General features: G+C 35.6%; 1 protein-coding gene across 5 annotated transcripts in view; it reads left to right on the forward strand.

The window, feature by feature from the left end:
- Positions 1 to 21,990, forward strand: part of LOC128993297 (TLD domain-containing protein 2-like) — a 456,668-nt gene that overhangs the window by 293,939 nt on the left and 140,739 nt on the right. Inside the window, exon 1 of one of the 5 annotated variants that reach the window (XM_054417097.1) lies at positions 12,605 to 12,762. The exons of the other annotated variants lie outside the window; for them this stretch is intronic. Coding sequence (XP_054273072.1) covers positions 12,633 to 12,762 — 130 coding nt within the window. The 5' untranslated portion in view covers positions 12,605 to 12,632. Of the gene's footprint in view, positions 1 to 12,604; positions 12,763 to 21,990 lie in introns of those variants that run through there. 5 annotated transcript variants of the gene reach the window in all.

Consider the following 21,990-nt stretch of genomic DNA (forward strand, 5'->3'; position numbering starts at 1 on the left):
CCTAATTGAGCTTTATAAATGCAATGTATTATGTTTTGAAGGAATTTCATTGGTACATTATTCATCGTCACGCGTAACTACATGATTCACATCCATTACTGCTTATCTTACTACAAACTTCCTCAATAATTAGGTCATTTGAATGGTCACATAATGGCTGATAACGGGTTGAACTAAATAGCCGAGTGTTCGATAACATCGATAACATTTGCTTTTAAACCGTTCATCAACTTCCACATTGTCATTGTGTTATGTGTCGATAATCGAGATTTCATAGATAAGCACAGGAAAATTAAAATTCGGTAAATAAATCAGCACTGTATTATATTTATTTGTCTATGTGTAACAAGGAAGCTGTATCTTGAAATAACCATACCTGCAGGGTCCACACCTTCCTATAGTTCCTATTCGCCATCATGGTAGTTTTTAATGGTCTTGTTGTTGGTCGTGTGGCATATAAAATTATAAAGTGCTAAAAAAGGCATCCACATAAAGGTGCATTGTCCCTGAAGCGACTCTTGCGATAGTAGCTGAGCGATAGTAGCTCAGCGATAGTAGCTGGGCACTGGTTAGCGTTGTTTCAAATGGGACCATTGTCCTTGACGCGACTGCGACTGGAGCGGCTAGCGGCTGAACATAGCGACTGTAGCGGGTCTGCTCTGAGGGCAGTCAGAGTCGCAGTCGCTGAGCGATTTGTGTTGTGTGTAGACTTGTTTTGGTCGTAATGGCTTCAAAGAATACAAAACTGCTTTTTACCGCTGAAGAAGATGAAAAGCTGTATTGCTTATAGAAGCAATAGCACCGCATTCTGCCATTTACGACTTGAAGAACAGTCTGTATAAAGATCAGCGTGCTAAATATAATATATGGGTCGTGATAGCATCAGACGTGGGAAGATCAGGTACTGTATGTACATAATTAATTACTACTATTATAAATCATAAATAAAACTACTTTTAAAAAATTCAACAAAATAATGTATAAATATGTGAAGAGCATAAATACCTGTAAGATTTACAACAAAAACGTGGGGCGAATACCAATTTACAATTAACTTCACCTATTGAACTATTATTATCTATTGCATGCACCCCACGTTTTTCGTTTTAAATCTTACAAGTATTTATTCTCTCCACATAATTATAAATTATTTTTAATTTTTAGTGCGTTTAAAAACGTGGCATTTTAAAAAAGTATTTTTATTTATAATTTATAATAGTAGTGATTAATTATGTACATACCTGATCTTCCCACGTCTGATGCTATCACGACCCATATATTATCTTTAGCACGCTGATCTTTATACAGACTGTTCTTCAAGTCGTAAATGGCAGAATGAGGTTCTATTGCTTCTAACAACTTTTCATCTTCTACAGCGGTAAAAAGCAGTTTTGCATTCTTTGTATTTTTACAAAAATGTCGTGTGTACCAACTCGTGGTGCAAATAAAATGCTATCACTTCTTCGTCGTCAACTTCCTCAACCAATAGGTATTTAAGGAACAACTTCTTCTGCCTTGAACTTATGGCACCAATTCACTCAGAAGTCAGCAAACTGAACAGAATCGCTCTAGAACAATCGCTTCAGGGACAATGACATGGTTAGCTACTATCGCGGAGCTACTATCGCTGAGCTACAATCGCTCAGCTACTATCGCAAGAGTCGCTCCAGGGACAATGCACCTTAAATTTACGATCAATAGGTCAAAGTTATTTGGGAACAAGGTTTGCACAAATCCTTTTCAAACAAATACAATTTCTAAAATGCAATTATAAACGCACAATACTAAAAATTGACCTAAATCAAAAATGTATTCCCTGTTATCAACTAAGGGAATGCAGTATTCAAATACTATAGTTCGGCCGCTTAGAAAGCGACCTCCTCCAGCATTGGTTTAGCATTAGCGCGCAGGTCGTTTTCTAAGCGGCCGAACTATAGGTACTGTATGTGGGGCACATTGGTTTTATGGGGTTTGGACGTTTATCAAAATTTGCAAATATGTATTTCATGGAAAGGTGCTACGGAGGCTACTGTATTTCCAAGGAGTAAAAACGCCATTATTGTAGTTTAAATACATAGCCAAAACAACGAGAGACCGGAAGTGAAGGATACACGTCGCACCGGAAGTTGTTAATTTATTTGCAACTCGCGTTGTTTTAATTGCCTCTGAGTCTCGTTTGCCGTTTCATTGTTGAGTGTTCCAATGGGCGGGTGCAGAATTACGAATTGACCGCTGTTTTGGGGTTTATAATTCGTCGGTTGCCAACGTGAAATTATAAAATAAACAAGTAATGTCTTTTTTTTAATAAAAGTAGGCCTAGTTTGTCTATTTATGTATGTAGATAATATGTTTACGGATACTAAAACAAGCTTTAAAAAAACTAGCTGTTACCTACCCACGGGCTGCTCCACCCCGTTTTACAACATTAGTATTAATAAAACTATTGATTGGTTAAGTTAAGATAAAATAAACAAAACAGAATACAGTAATGGTAATACGAACAAATAATAACAGCTGAGGTATTTTTAACATTAGGTAAATGGAAAGTTCCCTTTGGAAAGCAATTACGACCTTATAGGGCAATTTATGAAATAATGGATAATTTTGCGCAAGGTTTCTCGTCATGACGAAAATTTTAAGTATATGGTTTATGGGGGTGTGACTTGTAGTTTTCTCAAAAGTTCATGGGTACTTTTGGCTTTATATATAGATATTGAAAATATAGCCTACGAATGAAAACAAATAATTTTTCGCAATAGAAAGTTTAAATCGTTTCATTACTAATAAACTTTTGGACAAACTAGTAGGCCTAAACTAGATCAAAATAAACAAGAAACGTCAATTAGTGTTGAAAGAGATATTTGAATGTTCGGCCGCAGAGATAACAACAAATTATGTAGATACGAATCATATTAAAAACATTCTTATAGCCTACTCCAATCTCGTTAGCTTTTGTGAGGCTATGGCGATGAGAAAATCTCTTATCAGAGCTAAGTAATAAACGGAAACAAAGGGATTTTCGTTCCGGTAAGCTGGTAACAGCCCGGGGCACAGCAGTAATTGGCCTAATAACGCTTCAGTATTGCCAACCCTCTCAAGAGGCTGTGCTTGTACGTAGATTTCTCTGTGGAGTTCCTTTGGAGTAACAACCAAGATGATGTCGATTATAATTTGGTGTTTTGTTATTGTTAATACAACTTCGTAAAAAAGATTGATTAGCCGGCAGTCCTTTCCCGTGTTTTTTTTGTTTTTTGTTTATTGAATGCCATAAACCTACAAATGATGAAGCTATTGCCGTAGATGGCGTGATAAGAACTGGACCAAAAACACTGTCCTTTCAAATGGGTTTGTGTGTGTGTGCCGCTGGCACGAGTAAAACTCCCGATTTTTATAAAATGTTGAGCGGTATACCTACGTTTATTCAAACGAGTTCGCGAACCAGCATGGTCGGACAATAGGAAAAGTGTTTGTGGGAAAAGAATGGGGTTTTCCAATTTCAACCATAACAAAATAAAATTTCGCAATTTCTTTCAAAAATCATGTTGAAAACAAATAATTTAATATGTAAGCGTTTTGGTGCGCTTAAGGCTACGGAGAAAATTTTAAAAACCACTAATTCAAAATTTCTTATTCCTTTTTGAGAACATAGCCTAATTAAACTGTTGTAGTTTGCTTTTTTGTGGATATATTTTTATCTAATTTGTCAGATAAACTTTCTTTGCAGCAGCAAACCTAAGTACTCGTTAAACCTAAATAATTTATTAAATGGTGAATATTTCTGAAAATATTTCAAGGATAAATTTTAGTGAACATTTAACCGACTGCGGTTTGCTGCTGCGAGGGTATTTCAATTTAAAATAACAGCAAAGCTAAGTCACAATAAGCACAGTTTGGTGCTCATTACAGAGGTCCTCTTGTTCATCACTTGGCCGCTCTTTGGTGCTTCACACACGGACCCTCCCTAATTCACCTGTAAATAGAGTAGGCCTAAGCATTTTAATGTTTAAATACTTTTACACTTAGTTAATTCGTAAAAAACCTTTGACTACAGACCAAAGGTCCCATTTTCGTATCTGAGTTTACAGTTTATGATCACACTCAATGGTTAATCAGTAGTTGGTAGTAGGCCTATTGAGTTTTGGATGCAAGACTAGATACCTATCCGTACCAGGTACCAGATGTAACTAAATTTCACACCGAAGCAAACCTGCAGACTAAGTGAATTTCAATTTGCCTGAATTGATTTTAAATTAAATCTATTTACCAAACATTAGGTTTAACGATTTTGCTGATACAGGGAGGCTAATAAAGTGAGTGGTTTAGTAAAATATATTCGTAGCTTGGTATGAAATAAATAAATTTGCCAAGTTTGATAAAAATATTTTTATAAACAAACAAACTACCTACAACATTTTACATTATTCTCCATAAGAATAACATGGGAATTTTAAATCTGCAATTTTAGGAATTTTCTCCGTAACCAATAATTGTACAAAAATACGATGGTGTACTAAATTGTTTGTTTCATTAAAATGGTCTAGAGAGAAATTAAGAAATTTTGTGTTTTAAGGGTTAAAAATGAGAAAACCAATTTTAACCCCGTAAAACCCTGTTCCTATGGTCATGCTGGTTCGCGAACTCATTCAAGTTTATGCCGCCTTAAGCTAGGCGCCCACCGGGCAACTCAGCGGGTGACGCGGCGCGGCGCGACGCCGTGGAAAAAAGTTGCCACGTATCCGTGCCATGTTATCTTATGGACTGACGCCCACCTAGCAACCCAGCGGGTGGCGCAACGCGGCGCGGAAAAAAAACTTCTTCTCGAATCCGGCAGTGAGAATTCGGTGGAGAATTTCTTCCTCTCGTGTTGCGGCGCCTCCGTTGAGTTGCCTGGTGGGTGCGGGGTATATGCACGGAAACGGCGTCTGCCCCTCGTCTGCCGCTCATTCGGGTGTTTTCGGAAAGTATCGTGAGCCCTTCGGGAGTGTTCGGGTCCGAATCGAAGTGCACTGTGCATCCCCTCCAAAAGAATAATTCTCAGCGCTGCCCCGCGCTTCCGCTAGAGTTGCTTGGTGGGCGCGAACCCTGGAGAAGCGGACGGAAGTTTTTCTCCGCGCCGCGTCACCCGCTGAGTTGCCCGGTGGGCGCCTAGCTTTACACCTTCAAAACAAATTTCGTCAAAATTGGACAAAATTTACTCAGGTTATCGCGTTTACGGACGTATATATATAAACATTTGAACGAATAGTGTTTTTGGCCTCTAGAGACATCAAGATTACCTATGTCGGTCCCGGGCCCAGGTCTACCGTGCCACCTACGGTAATAGCTATTTTCCTGTAGGGGAATTCGCTAAAATAGTTCGTGTTGTATAGTTAATTTATCCGAATATTTGGCGATTTGGGTAAAGTAATGTAATATTTACCGATACGTTTAGTTTGGATAAAGGGATATTCGTCAGTACCTCAGTCAATTATATCAGCAGTGCCTTTTGTCGCCTCAATTCATCTTCTACAATTTTCATACAAAAATTAGGTATGAAATTTAGTTAAAATAATACTGTATGACTTCTGCTCTTTATATTTAAGTCAATAGATGCATTGGTTCTACAATCACCACGAATTACATTAAGATAAAGATTTAGAGAGTATTTGTACCATGCCGGAACACCAGGGATACGTGTTGAATTAATTAGACGAAAGCTTTGTTGCTGGCTAATATAATTTGGTTCATTATATAGAGCTACTTATTACCCAATGAGCAAAGAGTGCTAAAAAATTGACTTTGCTCAGGATTGAACAGACAACCTTGTGATCACAAGGCGAGGAGTATATACACTTTATCAAAAACATGGTAGTGCAATTGTTCGAATTAAAATAAAATTTATTTTAAACGCCTTCCTCCTCAAAACGAAACCCCTCCTTATGCAAACCCAAAACGAGCTGCGTCATACACCACAAACAAACTGGCAATGGACGGTAACGAACTAGCGACGTCAATAACGCCAGCCTCGTGTAGCGAATCCATTGTATTCCGCTGTATTGTATTGTTGTATTGCAATGTATTTCTCTCCACGTGCATGCAGCTCGTGTCTGTTGCACTGTATAGGTTGTTTTCAATTCGAATCCTCCTCTTAGGTGTTGTTGATTACACATTGTACAAGTGATTCGATTTAGTTAAAATGTACCCTAGGTTTTGAATATAAATTAAATATGCTTTGTAGATCAGGACTAGCGTAGGTTACATAGAAAACAGTTTTATTTGTACACTAGCTGTACCCGCGGGCTTTGCCCCGTTTAACTTCATATGTGAGCTCGTTCGCATGGCTCAATCACGTCCTGGTTGAAGTTCGTTCGCTACGCTCACTCACCTTTAGGTTGGAGCTCGTTCGCTGCGCACACACGTCCTGGTTGAAGTTCATTCGCTACGCTCACTCACCTTTACGGTTGGAGCTCGTTCGCTGCGCTCACTTGCCTTCAGGTTAGCTCGTTCGCTACGCTAACTCGCCTCCGGGTTGAAGTTCGTTCGCTGCGCTCACTCACCTTTTGGTTGCAAATTAGCTGTTGTCATAAATTAAAAAAAATAATAGTGCTGCACTCTGTTGGTAATCCTAGTAACTTTAATGCTATTGAACATCACAGAACAGAACCAACTTGTTTAAATAAAACAGCTGTTATGATTTATTAATTCCATTTAAATATGAGTACTCATTAGGTTAACATGGGAAACTCAAGAGCGACTGGGGCGGAGCCCGAGAGTCCGATCAGAATAAAAACCACTCAGTTTTCCTATTTAATGCCTAAAGAATCAGTGTACCAAATTTCAGCCTCCTAGGTAAGTGGGAAGTGGGAGAATTAGTGATGAGTGAGTCAGTCAGTCAGTGAGGGCTTTGCCTTTTATATATAGATAGTCTACAAACAGTAAAGCATGGTGAATTGCAGTAGTCTTTTTAAAAACAAAACAAAACATGCTTAAGATTTCATAACAGAAGGAAGTATTTCGTCCTCTTGTAATATTGAAAGTCTAAGGACTAATGTAGAAATTGGATATCGCAACTATTAAAACATATTTTAATTGTATGACTTCAAGGCACAAATAATGACATCGAGAGAAATGTTACCAACTCAAATTAAACATAAACTGGCTTCAGATTGTACAAAAAGACAACCCCAGTCTACTTGTACCACCGATGTATATATCTTCCAGCCTAATTTAGACTATATACATCGATGACTTGTAATATTAAAAGTGATTGTAGTAAGATAAAATTGTCCAATTGTGAAATTGAAGTACCAACCTCTTTGCGAGATGAAATGTTCGTACTGTCTGACAATGTTTGACACATTTCCCATAGGGCGACCCCAGGCGATGAGCAATGTAAAGTTGTCTAGGGTAAAAGGCACGTGTTGTATTTATTGACCATCCCTCCAATAAGTTTGATATCACACGCGCAACTGATTAATATTAGTTCAAACAATATCATGAATAACCTAATCTGGACGGTAGTGTGTGTTTGGGTTTAAATCGTAGTGGAATGGAATGCCTTTGGTTTTTCCTTGTAAAATTGTTCATTGATTTTCCTTTCGGGATTCTAAATACATATTTGTTGTGTCTACGTCAGTGGCAATTGTTGACGTTTTGTTAAAGATGTCCTTCGTTTGTCCTTCGTACGGGGTTAGCGTATATAAAACGCGTATATTTTTTGTGGTACTGTATATATAATGTTTATTGCATTTTATACTGGTTATACTGGTGCTTTGCGTTTGCAATGGGAGAGGACACGGTTTAATAAAATTTGGTTCTCTCAATTTACGGTACTATAGTATAGCCCATCTACCATAGCAATAATGTTCGACCACTGCCTCTAAACAATAAAAAAGTGAAATTCTCATTCTTCACAGCTTTTTGTTGCAATTTGGTTCAAATTAGATGTTGTCGTTAATGCAAAAAAATATATAATAGTGCTGCACCCTGTTGGTCAACTTTATAACTTTTTAATGTTATTTAATATCAAACTTGTGTGGTTGAAACAGCTGACAAAATTATTTTATTCCTTTTAAATGTGAATACTCATAAGGTTAACATGGGAAACTCTAGAGCCACTGGGACAGAGCCCGAAAGGATTTTTGATATAATAATGCGTGTAGGCCTATATGTTAATCGGGAATGTGAGCTATCGTCACACCAAATTTTAGCCCAATCAGACCAGTATTTTTCGCGTTTACTTTAACAGTCTCAAATCCATACATACAAAAAGTATGTACATCCAAACTTTCTCACTTATAATATCAGTAGGATATCGTCCTTCTGTTTTAGTTATACAGTAATGCGAATTTCCCCTATTCTATAAATAATGACCGCATCTTTTTACAATGTGAGCTCGTTTCTTGCACCATAAAATGATGCAGTTGACTATCGGTGACTTGTTTGTTTCTATGTATTTCCATGCTGACCTAGAGGTTATCAGCGCCGGCGCTGAGTCAACAGCTGATACTGATGTCACATCAGCTGTCAGCATTTCTCTGCCGACAGCCGTCGCATTTCCTCGACATACCAACCACTGAACCCGTCTACGTCTGGACGAGTGGACGTCAGAGTGGATATTTTTATGCGAAGTGGAAGAACCCGTTCTGGAAGACAAAATAGAAAGCAAATACCATAAAAAACCTAATTGAGCTACCAAACTGGATGATAAAAAAAATTAGGAAGTCACGATACGCGAAGTTCTCAAATTCTGCGGTTAGTGAAATAATGTAATAATGAAATAACAGATGGGTATATTTTGTTACTCAACCAAACAGCGGGTTTAGTTGGTATCAGGATACGCTTTGTTTATTCAGAGGGAACTCAAATCAAATCTTTTATTTTCCGTAAAAATGTACAATGCATACCGTACCCAAAGACAATTAAAAATACTAAAACACAATCCAGTTTCATCACAATACCAAAGGCTAGGCCCAGAATAGACAATACAAAAATTAAAAAAGTAGGTATAACATAATAACTACAATACCTTGGTGTACTTGTAAAACTACCGATGTACTATTTTAGTAAAAACTTTAAAAAATGTTAGAGTAGAAAATAATTCCAGGAAAAGAGATCCATTTTTGCAAAACATGTAATTTACAAGTAAATTTAGTGTTTTAGAAGATCCTCATTCATACTGTATTTCCTTTCATAATCTCTATACGCTGTAGCATATTTACCGTTCTCATTTAGGTTAGGTTTAGTGTCTTTGAATTTTAATATTGCAAGTATATTTTATATAGAACCATTGTACAAGTTATTGTCCATAACTAGATCGTTTTATTGTTTATAAATAAGTTAAAAACACAAGAAACAATCAGTATAGTAGCCTAACCGCGGAAAGAATGTTAAAATTGTCTCCAGCCGGAATCGAATCGATAATAAATCTATAAGTAGTATGTTTCAAACACTAGTACCGGTATTTATTTATTTTTTTACCAACCCAAAAACTAACATTCAAATCAATCAGGAACAGGTACAAAATAAAGTCAATTACATCATAAACGTAGAAAGGTGTAGTTTCCGTAGACACACTAACAGCTGATATGTGATATTATCCCATCACACAGCTGATATAATAGATCAATCAGCTGACTGGTATGACGTCATCGCAATCAAACGTCGCCATCTGTCAGTTAAAAATTCACCGGTCCTGATGAGATTATTGCCATTCAAATGGTGACAAAAGATTAAATCTTCTTTGGCAGCTTCACTGAGTCGATTTGCAAGTTTTTCCAATTTCTGTTGAATACTTAAAAGTTTTTTTGAGTATATTAAATGCATTTAACTCCACAAACTTTTGGTTTTGGACGTAATTTTATCACGTTTTGGTTGCCGAAGTGGCAAATATTACATTGATTAACTTAGACCTATGTCTTCTTGAATAACCGTCTCAGTATTAAATTAAAATGGATACATTTATAATGTCGTAATATAATTTAAAGTTTCAAATTTTAGTTTATGTTATTTAAGTTGTAAATTAATTAAATTTCGGCAGAAAACTCATCCTAAGATAAACTCTAGATCCAACACCACAAAAAACCATAGGTATAGGATTAAAGTCTTTAATTTGTGTTTCTAGTGAAGTTAGGATTAGTAAATAGGATCATTTTTGGCGTCAGCGACCAAAAATACGTATTTTTAACAAAATCCAAACCCATAAATATAAATAAAATTATTAGTCTCCATACGTACACTGACAGGTGTTAGTCGACGTAATCAGAGTTTTCATTACAATTTGCATAAGTAAACCAGAAAATCCCACCCACGGTTAAACTAGCTTGTGGTGATTCATGTTTATGACGTATTAAATCACTATCCCGTTCAACATCATAACAATATCTTCCGGAAGCTATGCTACTGCTTCATGTGATATTCTATAAATACATCTTATCAGCTGTTTTCTTCCCAACTTATCAGTTACCAGTAACGCCTTTCCAAGTTAACTTTATTTGTATTTTGCCTCAGCTGTATGAATACAACGGGGTTTACATTAGAATTGCTGTACTAAACCGTAGACAAATAGAATTTAAACCCTCGACGGCAGTGCTGCGGTTAGCATAAGTTCTGGCGTCCACAGCTTGGAGTGCCGTGTAGTCACCGTTTACTCTCTACTTAACTTCACGGCACTCCTAGCAGTGGACGCCAGAGCTTATGCTAACCGCAGCACTGCTGTCGGGTTTTTTAGTTCTAAATGTCTATGACTAAACTAACGTGTTCAAGTTCTAAATTTGTTCACTGTTTTCCCATATTAATCCAAGGTAGGCCTACTAACGATTTCTTGGATAGGTACATGTACGATAATCCTGATCGTATGAAAAGGAAAATATCTTTAAAACACGTCTCGTTTAGTTATCTTAATATTTCTCAATCATACCCAGTGGTGGCCACAGTGTGTAAAAGTGTGTATGCTCTATATGTATTTTACAAGTGGCTCCCTACAATATATTGCACGTCGCGTTGGCTATCTTGAGATTTGATGGATAATGTTTGTGTAGGTTACTGATAGTTGAGCCTGTGTTGTATGTTGATTTTTAGTCCCTTTCTAGGTCATTGCATATTACAATGATGTTAAGGAAAGTAAATAAAAGAAACCTCTTCCCATAAAACATATATTTACGCTTACTGTTGCACACAAACATACAAAAAAGATGGTAAGTGGTAATCGAATGTTGTGTTGAGTGTATGGTTGCAGCGTGTAAAAAGTCTAAACAGAGAGTCGATAACGTAACTAATCTTTTCATATTTTTATTAGACTTCCCAAATATTCTACTATGTAATCGAGTTTTACATACAAAGGCCCTAACAAAAAAAGAATGCAATTACACACTCTTACATAAGTCACTAGAAATTATCTTACTAATATTATAAATGTGAAAGTTTGTGTGTTTGTTTGTTTGTTTGTTTGTTTGTTTGTTTGTTTGAAGTTCAATCACGCATAAACCACTGGACTGATTGGGCTGAAATTTGGCATGATGATAGCTTACATTCCCGATTAACATATAGGCATATTCTTATCTCAAAAATCCTTTCGGGCTCCGCCCCAGTGGCTCTGTAATTCCCCATGTTAACCTTATGAATATTCATATTTAAAGGGAATTAAAGAATTTAGTCAGCTGTTTCAACTAAAAAAGTTGGTTCTATGATATGGAAAAGCATTAAAAAGTTATAAGATTTACCAACAGGGTGCAGCACTATATTTTTTTGCATTTATGAAAACAGCTAATTTGAACTAAGCAGCAACAAAAAACTGTGATTCGCAATGAGAACTGTCAAAGTAGGATTGTTTACAGTTATGTATATGTTTTTCATTTCATGAATAATTTGTGATATTTTGCGAATTGATAATTTATTTTTCTCTATTGTTTAGGTAAAATGGTAGAACATTATGGCTATGGTAGATGTGTAATACCATAGAATACTGTAAATTTAAAAAAGCAAATTTTATCAAACTGTGTCCTCCACCCATTGCAATCGCAAAGCTTGAGTATAACTGCAATAAGCATTTTATACTTATATTCCAACCCCGTACGAAGGACGGGTACTCTGCTAGTAATTAATAAAGGATACTCTTATTGCATCAAATTTGCTCATCGTAAATTACAGCAATAGCATATCAGCATAGAGTTTACTTTGGTGACAGTATCGTTATGTTATCTTGAGTTATTTCCAACATAGTGATTAGGATATAGGCCTAATCTTAATGATAATGTAACTGGGGTCATTCAATCAGATATCTGCAAGTGTTTCCTGTATACATTGAGTGAAACAAATCAACAAAGCTTTTACAAACAATAACATACGCTATGTTTATCTGTCTGACCCGTTCTACGAACATATTGTTATATGGAACGCAACTAGTGTTTGTTTTGTAGAACAGTGAGTTGGCAGTACTGCGCCAGCTGGTTACGGCAGCTGTAGCAAACTAACCTCAAATCAAAAGTAAACAGTGCATAGTGGATTCATGTTCGACGATGTTCAGTTTCACATCGCAGGGACAATTAGTGTTTGTATAACAGTGAGTTGGCAGTACTGCGCCAGCTGACAACGACAGCTGTGGATAGCGAACTGTCAGAAACATAACCTCCAAAATCAGTGCGTTGTGTTCGGCGATGTTCAGTTTTGACTACAAACCCCCTCTGAGGATGGAATCGGACGAGTATTACGACGCTTCTCCTCATGTCCAAATCTACGAGACAGAACTGAACGATTTCGTGGTGTTCTACTTGGCAAACGGCAAAGGTACGTAATTGCGCCAGTAGGCCTATTTGTTTACTAGCCGGCGTCTTGGCAAAATACAAGTGTGAAACTTAATGAGGTTCTTAATTACTTTTTCAGTTTATTTTTTTCTCAAGAAAAGTTAAAACACCTTACACATCCTGGGTGGGCCGTAGAACGATTGGCACACATTTTTAGCCGATTTGGAATAGCACGACTGGCACAATCATTAGAAAGGATTAAGAAGGGCCAAACTGTAAGGTTCGGAAAGGCACGATTGGCACAACAGACCGGTAAGGAAGTAGTAGGCAGGTAACCAGAATGCGGGAAAATGGAAATTGTTTTGTCCCCACAAAGTCCCTGCTGTAGTGCTTATTAGAGTTAGCAATTACTTCATCCATGGTGTAAGTTTGAGCGACAAATCTGCTGCTACGGTCACTGCCCCAGCTGGACCCATATAAAACTACACTAACCCAACCTAACTTAACTTAACCTAACTCACTTAAACTTAACTAACCTAACTTAACCTAACCTAACTTAACCTAACCTTACTTAACCTAACCTAACTTAACCTAACCTAACCTAGCCTAAGCTAACAACCTAACCTAACCATTGAAAATACGCGATATTACCGGCAAATGACTGACGTAGCAGAGTTGACGGAGAATTTTATTCTTCCTGTTTTCCCTCGTTCGATGGCGTTTACCTGGTCGAGCGGTTGTGCCAATCGTGCCTTTTCCAAGCAGGCGAGTTGACCCTACTTATTCCGCTCAAATGATTGTGCCAATACTGCCATGAGCAGAAGATCCAAAAATGTGTGCCAATCGTCCCGTTCCCCCTGGGTGTGAGGGGTTTTCTCACTGTTTATTGTTTCGTCGTTAATTATTCACTAAACAATTACTCTTTTCTCTTAATTCTCTTTCACTTCATACAACAATCACACCTTTCACAACTTCATCACCTTTGCACACAGCATGAAAATGATTTAGGCTAATAGGGATTAATATAATGTATTCGAATTCCCCCAAAAGGTTGCCTAACAAAGTTGTAGTGTTGATGTCAAAGAATAGTTTTAAAAACGTTTTTAGAACGTTATAAGTGACGTGTGGATCCAAAACAATAACCTTAAATTAGGTAAGGCCTGATTTTTATAGGACCCATTCGTACTGCCTACCCCAGTGTAGGTGAGCAATTTATATCCGCTATTGTTTATTTGATCATTACTAAATTTAATTTTCGAGGTGACATACAATTTTGAACTTGAAATCAGTTTTACCTTATGATAGCCAAGTTGTGTACGTGCTTAAATTTCATAGGGTGTGAAATCGATTTAGCTTTATTTTACTAGATTTTTCAGTGCGACGGTATCCACATGGATATCAGGAGTCCATCACTAAGTGGCGACGGTATCCTAATGGATACTTGGAACGGCCCAAACTTAGATATTTTCCTGTGGCCCAGTCGTTCGTTATTTCGAACTAATTCTTTGTAGCCACCTGTGTAGACACTGTTGAGTGAACACGGCGACCTTGGTTTCAATTTTGTCGCTATGTATTTCTATCATCAAAATGTTACTTTTTATTAAATCAAAAATTTCAGTTTTCGGGTGTGTAGGCTATTTAAATTATACAGTAGCACTGAATGTGTTAATGTTTGTTTGTTTAAAGGTTCATTTTTGGTGAAAGCCTTAATATCATCTGGTCTTCCACATAGGTTGGTTACTACCGAGAATTTGTACTTCTTTGACATTGACGCTACCTGACATTGAATTAGAAACGATTTTTCAAAAATATTAATACGTGTTTAACCACCCGCAATGTTACTGTAGGTTTTATCTAAACTAATCATGTTATTGTTATCACCATGTTATTCGTAAAAGTCGTAACTTAGGCAAAGTCACGAGAAAAACTACACTTACAATATTTATGAGGTCATGCATATTATTTTAGCGTGTCTTAAACATTGTGTTAAACCTTGGATTTTACAGTGAGTTTAGTTCACATTGGGAAGGAAGAAAATCAGTTGAAACGCTACAAAATAAACTATCAAACTACAGTACCCGTATTCATACAGTACCTACACATAGCCTTTTTATAATTTGTGGTTTGTGCCATATAGCTTGAATGTGAGTGATAGGTGGATAGGTCAAGGTCACCTGGTTCAATCCTGACAGAGGTCTATGGTTCGAAACTGGACACAGCTGTCGCCGGTCTTTTGGTGATGAGAAAATGGGCCGAGCCAAACAAAAACCTTAATATATATATATATATAAGTCTAGTCAGTCACAAAGCTACACAAAGTTCCTACATTTAAGACCACCTTTCGGTCAACTTTGCCTATACGTACCTAAATCGTTTATGTTACATTTTAGTAGGTAAAACATTTGTAATTTCCCTCTCTCGTGTATTTTTGGGAGCCCTACCTAGTCTATGTCTGTACGACTATGAATTATTACTCATCACCATCGCCTCTATCAAATCATCCTTGCCATGTTTGACCTTGAATTTTTGTCCGGAGCCTAGAGGTCATTGCTGTTTGTTTTTCCTCACGCACTCTCTTTGAGTATAAAATAAATGTGTGAAGTGTGAACGATCTATAGATTTTTTGTGAAATTTTAATTTGCGATTTTAAATTAGTTCGGTCTATTATGCCTAATATTGTCATAGTTTTCTGACGTTATGTCATTTGAGGTTTATGACCTCAGCATGAACACATTCTTTTGGAGGGCTCTGAACTGGGCTCAAGTCAGGGATACTGAAATAGAAAAAAAAACTTACCGTATTACTTCAAAACAACGAAGTCACTGACTTGAAGGGATACAAGACATTCCATTTATGTCGGAACTAAAATATATTTTCAGTAATCAAATTTGCAAACTGAATTGATTATTTGTTTAGAAAAAAACAATTTGAAGAGATTTTAAACTGTACCGGTACGTTAAGAATGTGAATGGTTACCATTATTTTGTGGTGATAAAAAATGTATACCTAATTTAGATAAACGTGTGATACTTTTAATTCAAATTACATTTACTGCCATTCAAGAATAGTGATGGTATGTTTAGTTTATTTTCGTAGGCAATTTTTGTCAGTAAACTTAATGAACCCAACTTTGGCAGCCATTAATTATAACCGCCTTGTCAATAAATGTGATAAGGGCGCTGCCGCCACTTCCCTAGCTCGGAGCGCAATTAAAAACTTATTACGATCACAAGGGAAGCTCTTATTTAGCAGCTTCTATCGGCCGCCCCCGCATCACGTGCAATGTTTCAAACATCTACGTCGCAATGTTGGGAAATAATGTTGAGTTTCGATCAAAGTGTATGGCAAGAATTCTCTATATGTAATTGAAAAACGTTTTTAAAACGTCATCAGATTTTAGGATTGCGATATTGGTTTTTCTGATAGGTTATGCATATTTTGTGGAAGTTGAAACTAATTGAGTTTACAGATAAAAAAATTAACAAATCCATATTTAGTCACGATTCAGATTATTTTTGTCTTTTCAAATCATTAAATTGCATTTTTCTCTTCTATATTTTGAAATGCATTGTTTACTTTTCAAAATTTGTAAAACGAATTGGGTTTGAAAATTCTTTAACTCCTGACCCTTCTACCATGTTTTAGTTTAATTCACAAACCATCCACTACTAAGGTTTCGTATAACCACAATATCATCCTTATTTTGTCTAGCTAAATCCAAATACTGAATTGTCATTAAAGTTCTAAAGGATGTTTGTTTCAGCAAAAGTCCAAAAACCTGAAACCTTTAACTCATAAGGAGAGGAAAATGAAAATGATTTTTCGCACAGGTGGCGAGCCTGTAGTGTGAGACTCCTGAATTGATCATTTTATTCACTAAAATCATATTAAGCGTACTCTATTGTGGCTATATAACGGATCAATAAAAAAAAAAACTGTTCTACGCCAATGGAATTTTTTACGAGTTGAGAGGGAACGGTCCAAAACCTGGTCTTGTTATTCTCTGATGTAAAACCTTTTTTAAGCATAATTCAAATTCATAGCGCAATGACAAATGGCTTCGCTTGGAATTGAACCAGCGACCTTCAGATTTGAGCAGGTACTCTTGAAACCTTATCATCAGTATGATGGTAAATGTACACATACCCCCTAACATTAAATTTATGCCGTAAAATTGAACATAAACGATCATATTGCCGTCAAATATTTACAGTAGTAAATTTATAACGTTTCGTCAAATTTAACTGAATTGATTTGAGTTTCACTCAGTTGTGAGTACTGAATAGTTCCGAAACTGCCCTGAAACATGAAACCTTTCTCACAAAACTGTTCAGAATCACCTCAGCAAAGCCAGCCAGGTCGAATGTTTGTGCTGTATTGATTTATTGTCTACCACATCTTGTTTATAACTGCCCTATATAAAGTTTCAGTCTGGGAACATTTTGAACATGTTTAATGGCTATGGGTATTGGAATTCGTATTAAGTAGAATCTCACTTGCTAAACATTTGTAAGACATCTAGTTTAATGCTAGTTTTTATCCTAAAACATTTGCAACATTTCAAAATTTTAATTGGGTTATCTATGATAGAGAGATTAAAGTTGACTAGCATGAGATACTGTACTCCAGAATCATCTCCCACTACTTGTATACACGCTAATTTTTTTCAAATCAATATTTACAATGAAATATCTGTGTTTCTGCAAAATAATATTATTTTTACTGCCAAATTGATCGGCCAGAAAATACCACCGTTGCGATTTTCATAATGGAAATTGATATAAATTTAAGACATCGGACATTTTCACTTGATTATTAGGTCAATATACAGTAGGGAAGTCTGTTTAAATAAATACTAACAAATAGCACTTTCGTGGCATAGAAAACCTACTACAATAACCAGAATATACATTTTTAGTACATTTGTAACCTTTAGCTTGTGATGTTAAAAATTGCCATAGTGAATGGTACATTGAACTAGTTACTGTCGGAGAAAAAGTTTGGACATTCGAGTTTTGAGTTCTACAGAAAAGTAACCAAACTACTTAAAACAACTGAGTATTTCAAAATTCCCTTTGCTTTGTTTTGACATATTTCTATAAAATAAATTTTCTTACCTCGATTATAAATGTTTTATAACAGACGAAAGGAACCCCTTGTTTTTATACAGTTTCAAATACCATCTTTTGAACATTCGCACAATGTATAGACTACTAAACATCAGATCTTCATCAAACTTTGCTACTATATAGACACATACATAATGAATTGATTTGTATGCTTTTATCACTTTAAGTTCCAAACTGAAGTGTCCAAACTTTTTCCCCGACAGTAGATTGGAATTTGAAGAACGCCTTCAAACTTGCCGCTGCACTACTGATACAGAATCGTAAATATTATGCGGTTTGTCTGGCGCTGCTGGATGGCTGGAAATTATTGTTAAATTATTGTTGTTGGAAATTATAGAGTCACTGATGTTGTAGGCAGTATATTTTTGATTGTGAAACAATGTTTGTTATTTACTTGTATACATTGTGTAATATTTCATTGGCAACCAGCGGTACAGTGTTGAAATCTTTATGATACAATTTAAAAACAGATTTAATAGCTGTGCTTATCAATTACAAGGCTGTACACTAAAATCTGTAAGGCAGTTTTAGCGAATTTCCCATTTTGATGAAATTGTATACAAACGTGTAAACTTAAACGTTTATTCGAACGAGTTCACGAACTAAGATGATCGAACCATGGGGGGGTTTTATGGGGTGAAAATGGGATTTTTCTTATTTTTTACCCTGAAATTATAAAGTTTCCCATTTTCTCTCTAAACAATTTTGAAGAGATTAAAAAAAAAAATAATTTTGACATTGAAGTGTTTTTGTACGGTTATTAGTTACGTAGAAAATTCAATGAAACTGTCAATTTAAAATTCCCATGTCCAAAGGGAGAATAAGTAAACTGTTGTAGTTTGCTTGTTTAAGCTACTTATAATGAAATGTAAAATTTACAAGTTCAACAAGGCCAATATATAATCATTTTATTTTTATTCACTTATAATTTAAATTATTTTTATATATGAATAAAAATAAAATTATTATATATTGGCCTTGTTGAACTTGTAAATTTAATTATACATTTCATTATTAATGCCAATATCTCCAATATAAGTTATATAAGCTATTTATATTTTACACAACACACTTAATTACCCTTCCTGTGGCAGCGAACCTATGTACTCGTAAATCCTAACGTTATTGAAATAGTTTCAAGTTTCAAGTGAAAATCAAAGGAGGCAAATGAAAATTCGCTTAGTCCGCAGGTTTGCTGCAGCGGCAGCATTTAATTGCTACATTAGACAAAAGGAAGAATGACGAATATTTTTACTTTCTCCCCCTATACCATAGTATATGGAGAAAGTATTGTTTTCGTCAAAATTTTCGAGTTTGAGTTTTGAGTGGATATATTCATTTTGGGTCCCCCTGGACCCAAAAAAGTGGTTTTCGAAGTGATGTCTGTGTGTGTGTGTGTGTGTGTGTGTGCGTACGTTTGCATATCATTGTCGGGACACACGCCTGCATACGGCCAGACAGTCGGGCTAACACACGGTTGTCGGGACTCACACACGTCCCGACAAGCAAAGAATACCTGAAACGTTGTAATCGGGTCCCAGTATCACTTAGAAAATTTTGTTGTAAATGTCCCGACAGTCAATGTACGCCCCCGGAGTCAGTGATGTCTATCTTTGTCGGGCCCTATATCTCACACGTACGGTGGCGCGGCAGTGGTGATTTGCGGAACTAATGAAGTGTGTGGTTGTCCCGACATTCACTTCAAATGCAGGTTTCATGTTGAAGAGATGCAATGTTGCCAGTTCGAAGTTCCAACCGTTTTTTGCATCATCTAGTGCTGACTGCTGGTGGTCGTGTCGTGGAGTGGAGCGGACTTGACCTTGCATGATGCGGTTGCTCCTCTGAATTAGACAGCGTTTTAGTTGGAGCTGTTGTCTGCCTAATTGCGATATATTTTCTTCTACTGTAGTAGCTCTCAACTCACTGAGAGCTACTCACTGAAGTTAGTTGAGGTTATGTTATTGTTATTGTTTATGTCGGTGAGGAATTTAATAACTTTCAGTCAGTTATTCCGATTATTCCCGTACAAAAAGATCACCAAATACTGAAAAACTATCAGTGGAATAAAATAATCAAATAAATTCAGTTATTTACGTTTATGGCAAATCATACAATTGATAGGTTAAGTAATTTATAGAACCAATTTAGTTAAACTTAGGGGCCTTGCTAACTTGCAATCAATTTAATTAATTTGTAATTAATTCCAATTAGTTTTGTAATTAATTTTCTATAGTTAAAATATTTATTATATCTTACCATATATTTGTTATATAAAATATTGGGTACAGTTTCTTAACTTAACTGGGCTACGCTAATATATATTGAAACTATCAATTCGATTAGTAAACCTTAAATCGATTTGTTCACTGTCGGTAAGTTTGGTTGGTTAGGTTATATTATTATAGTTTCATTTTAAAACCTATATAAGTAGGTTAAATATATTCATTACTAAGAGATATTCTCAATTGATGGTTTCAATCGATATTACCGTAGCCCAGTTAAGAAACTGTACCCAAAATATTAAATAGCCTATATTTATATTTAGGAGGGTTTTATTTAACTTACATGTCGTTTTCTTATTTATTTTAATAGGTACAGGGATGTATTTAAATGAAATATTAAGTTTAAAAAATAATGAAAAATAATTAATCATATACCAAGCTATTTACCTCTAATAAAATCTATACCTCATTGAAAGAATGGTCACCCGCGATCGGGTGTCTTAGCGCAATACCCGACAAGACAAAAAGCTTCATTTCCCGAAGGTGAGGTTGGAAGTAGGAAAGAGAGGTTTTTCGTACTTTAGGCCTAAAATGTACAATGACCTCCCCTGTGACCAAAAGATGCTGGGTGTGCCAACTTTTAGATATAGACTAAAGAAAATGTATTTTTGTAAATAGCTAAAATCTTGTATATAGGGGGATCAGTATTTTGTTTTGTCTTTAGTTTTAAGTTAGGATTAGTTAATTGACAAGAGTCATCCTGTAAAACAGTTTGTACTGAGGAGCGCTTGCTAATAAAATGCATTTTTATTTATTTATTTAATTAGGTAGCCCAAGTGAAACTATTGAAGTGTTTTACTTATTTATTTATTTAAAAAAAAATAAAGTTTAAATTCGTTAACAATACATTAACAAAGAAAAACGGTGTAGAGTTAACAAAAAAAATTAAGGTTTTCAACAAGATAAAATTAGAAAGATAACAATGATAACTGAATTATTGAAACAATGTTAAATGTTACTAACTTAGTTAAATTACTTCTTGATCAGCATTGTACGTGTTATTAAATTTACAATAAGTAAATACAAGAAACATCTTATAACACTTAAAACATACAGGGTGAGTTTTAAATGAGTTCCCCCCTACTTTTTTCTACATTTCTCAAGATATCAACTCCGGACCACGTCAGATCATTGTGGAGTAGTAAGTACTTCATTTTGACTGGGTATAAATTTTTGGCCGCCATCTTGGATCTGTCATATTGGATACAAAGTTTTGTTTTCAAATGTAAAGGTAGGGTTGTGATCCATCATTTCAAATTAAATTTTACGCTGATTACAATGCCACAATTTTTTTTTAAATATTGATCCATTCTAAAGTTATGAGGACTTTTTATAACTTTATTTTTAGCCCATTTTAACATTGTGCATTTACAAACCAAGACCATTTAATAAAAAAAAAATAGTGCTGGATAAAGATAAGTAACACCACCAGTCATTGTTGACCTATTTTCACTTGGCTATGACGGATGTATATTTTTCGGCCGCCATTTTGGATCTACCATTTTGAAATGTGATAAATTATTTTAAATATGAAGGTGGTGTTATGACCCATCATTTTGAATTAATTTTTTATGTTGAACTCAATGCAGCAATCCGTTTTTCATTTACATATTTATTTTTTTGAAATATTGACATTGTAAATAAAATAGTTATAATTTTTCATCAAGAAAGCTTGATAACAAAAAATTGATTGCGGCATTGAGTTCAGCATAAAAAATCTATTCAAAATGATGGGTCGCAACACCACCTTCATATTTAAAATAATTTATCACATTTCAAAATGGCGGATTCAAGATGGAGACCGAAAAAAATACATCCATCATAGCCAAGTGAAAATAGGTCGACAATGGCTGGGGGTGT

Source organism: Macrosteles quadrilineatus, unplaced genomic scaffold (genome assembly GCF_028750875.1).
Source record: "Macrosteles quadrilineatus isolate MER2022 unplaced genomic scaffold, UCM_ALF_1.0 Scaffold_4__1_contigs__length_99947679, whole genome shotgun sequence".
NCBI lineage: Eukaryota > Metazoa > Arthropoda > Insecta > Hemiptera > Cicadellidae > Macrosteles > Macrosteles quadrilineatus.